The sequence below is a fragment of the Limulus polyphemus genome, unplaced genomic scaffold (genome assembly GCF_000517525.1).
Source record: "Limulus polyphemus unplaced genomic scaffold, Limulus_polyphemus-2.1.2 Scaffold20521, whole genome shotgun sequence".
Taxonomy (NCBI): Eukaryota; Metazoa; Arthropoda; class Merostomata; order Xiphosura; family Limulidae; genus Limulus; species Limulus polyphemus.
Window position 1 is genome coordinate 1 of NW_013686131.1, and position 1,360 is coordinate 1,360.

At 38.0% G+C, this 1,360-nt stretch overlaps 1 protein-coding gene across 1 annotated transcript; it reads left to right on the top strand.

The window, feature by feature from the left end:
• Positions 1 to 852: 852 nt before the first annotated feature.
• LOC106477570 (D(4) dopamine receptor-like) lies at positions 853 to 1,338 on the top strand (the record flags this gene model as incomplete). Its single annotated transcript, XM_013938116.1, has 1 exon — positions 853 to 1,338. A coding segment is annotated over exon 1 (486 nt), but the record flags the coding sequence as incomplete, so codon positions are not given.
• Between the last annotated feature and the right edge of the window lie 22 nt (positions 1,339 to 1,360).

The window sequence follows — 1,360 nt, forward strand, 5'->3', positions numbered from 1 at the left end:
CTACTGAACGAGGTTTCTCTTTCTTCAGGTAGATTTGTAGATGATTTCAGTCATCTATATATATCACATATTTGTTCTTTCAAAGATAAATAAAAATTGAATTTCTTCATTTACTTTCAGACATGGTACATACTGTTACACACATCAAGTTAGGTACTGTTACACACATCAAGTTAGGTACTGCTACACACATCAAGTTAGGTACTGCTACACACATCAAGTTAGGTACTGCTACACACATCAAGTTAGGTACTGCTACACACATCAAGTTACGTACTACTACACGCATCAAGCTACGTACTGCTACACACATCAAAGAAAGTACTGCTAGAAACACCAAGTTACGTACTACTACACGCATCAAGTTACGTACTACTACACGCATCAAGCTACGTACTGCTATACACATCAAGCTACGTACTGCTAAACACATCAAACAACGTACTGCTACAAACACCAAGTTACGTACTGCTACACCTCAAGCTACGTTCTGCTAAACACGTCAAACAACGTACTGCTACAAACATCAATTTACGTACTGCTACAAGCAACACATCTGTTACACATCAAGTAACGTAGTACTACACACACATAATGCAATGTCTTGCTACAAACCCATCAAGCCACGTGTTGTTACACACATACAGTCACATACTGATAAACACATCAAATAACGTACTAGTAAACACAACTAGTCATGTACTGCTAAACACATCAAACAACGTATTGCTACACACATATCATGGTACATTTAGCTACACGTATGAGGCAGCGTCCTGCTTCACATACCAGTCTCAAGCATCAGTTTCAAGGCAATAAATAACGCAATTCTATGATAGTGATTAACAAGTGATGAAGACACCTGAAGGAATACAGAGGCCAAGTGGATATGGAGTAAACATGAAGGTATATAGACCAAGATGTACTCCAAGTGGATATGGAGTAAACATGAAGGTATATAGACCAAGATGTACTCCAAGTGGATATGGAGTAAACATGAATGTATATAGACCAAGATGTACTCCAAGTGGATATGGAGTGAACATGAATGTATATAGACCAAGATGTACTCCAAGTGGATATGGAGTAAACATGAAAGTATATAGACCAGGATGTACTCCAAGTGGATATGGAGTAAACATGAAGGTATGTAGACCAAGATGTACTCCAAGTGGATATGGAGTAAACAGAAAGGTATATAGACCAATATGTACTCCAAGTGGATATGGAGTAAACATGAAGGCATATAGACCAATATGTACTCCAAGTGGATATGGAGTAAACATGAAGGTATATAGACCAAGATGTACTCCAAGTGGATATGGAGTAAACATGAAGGTATATAGACCAAGATGTACTC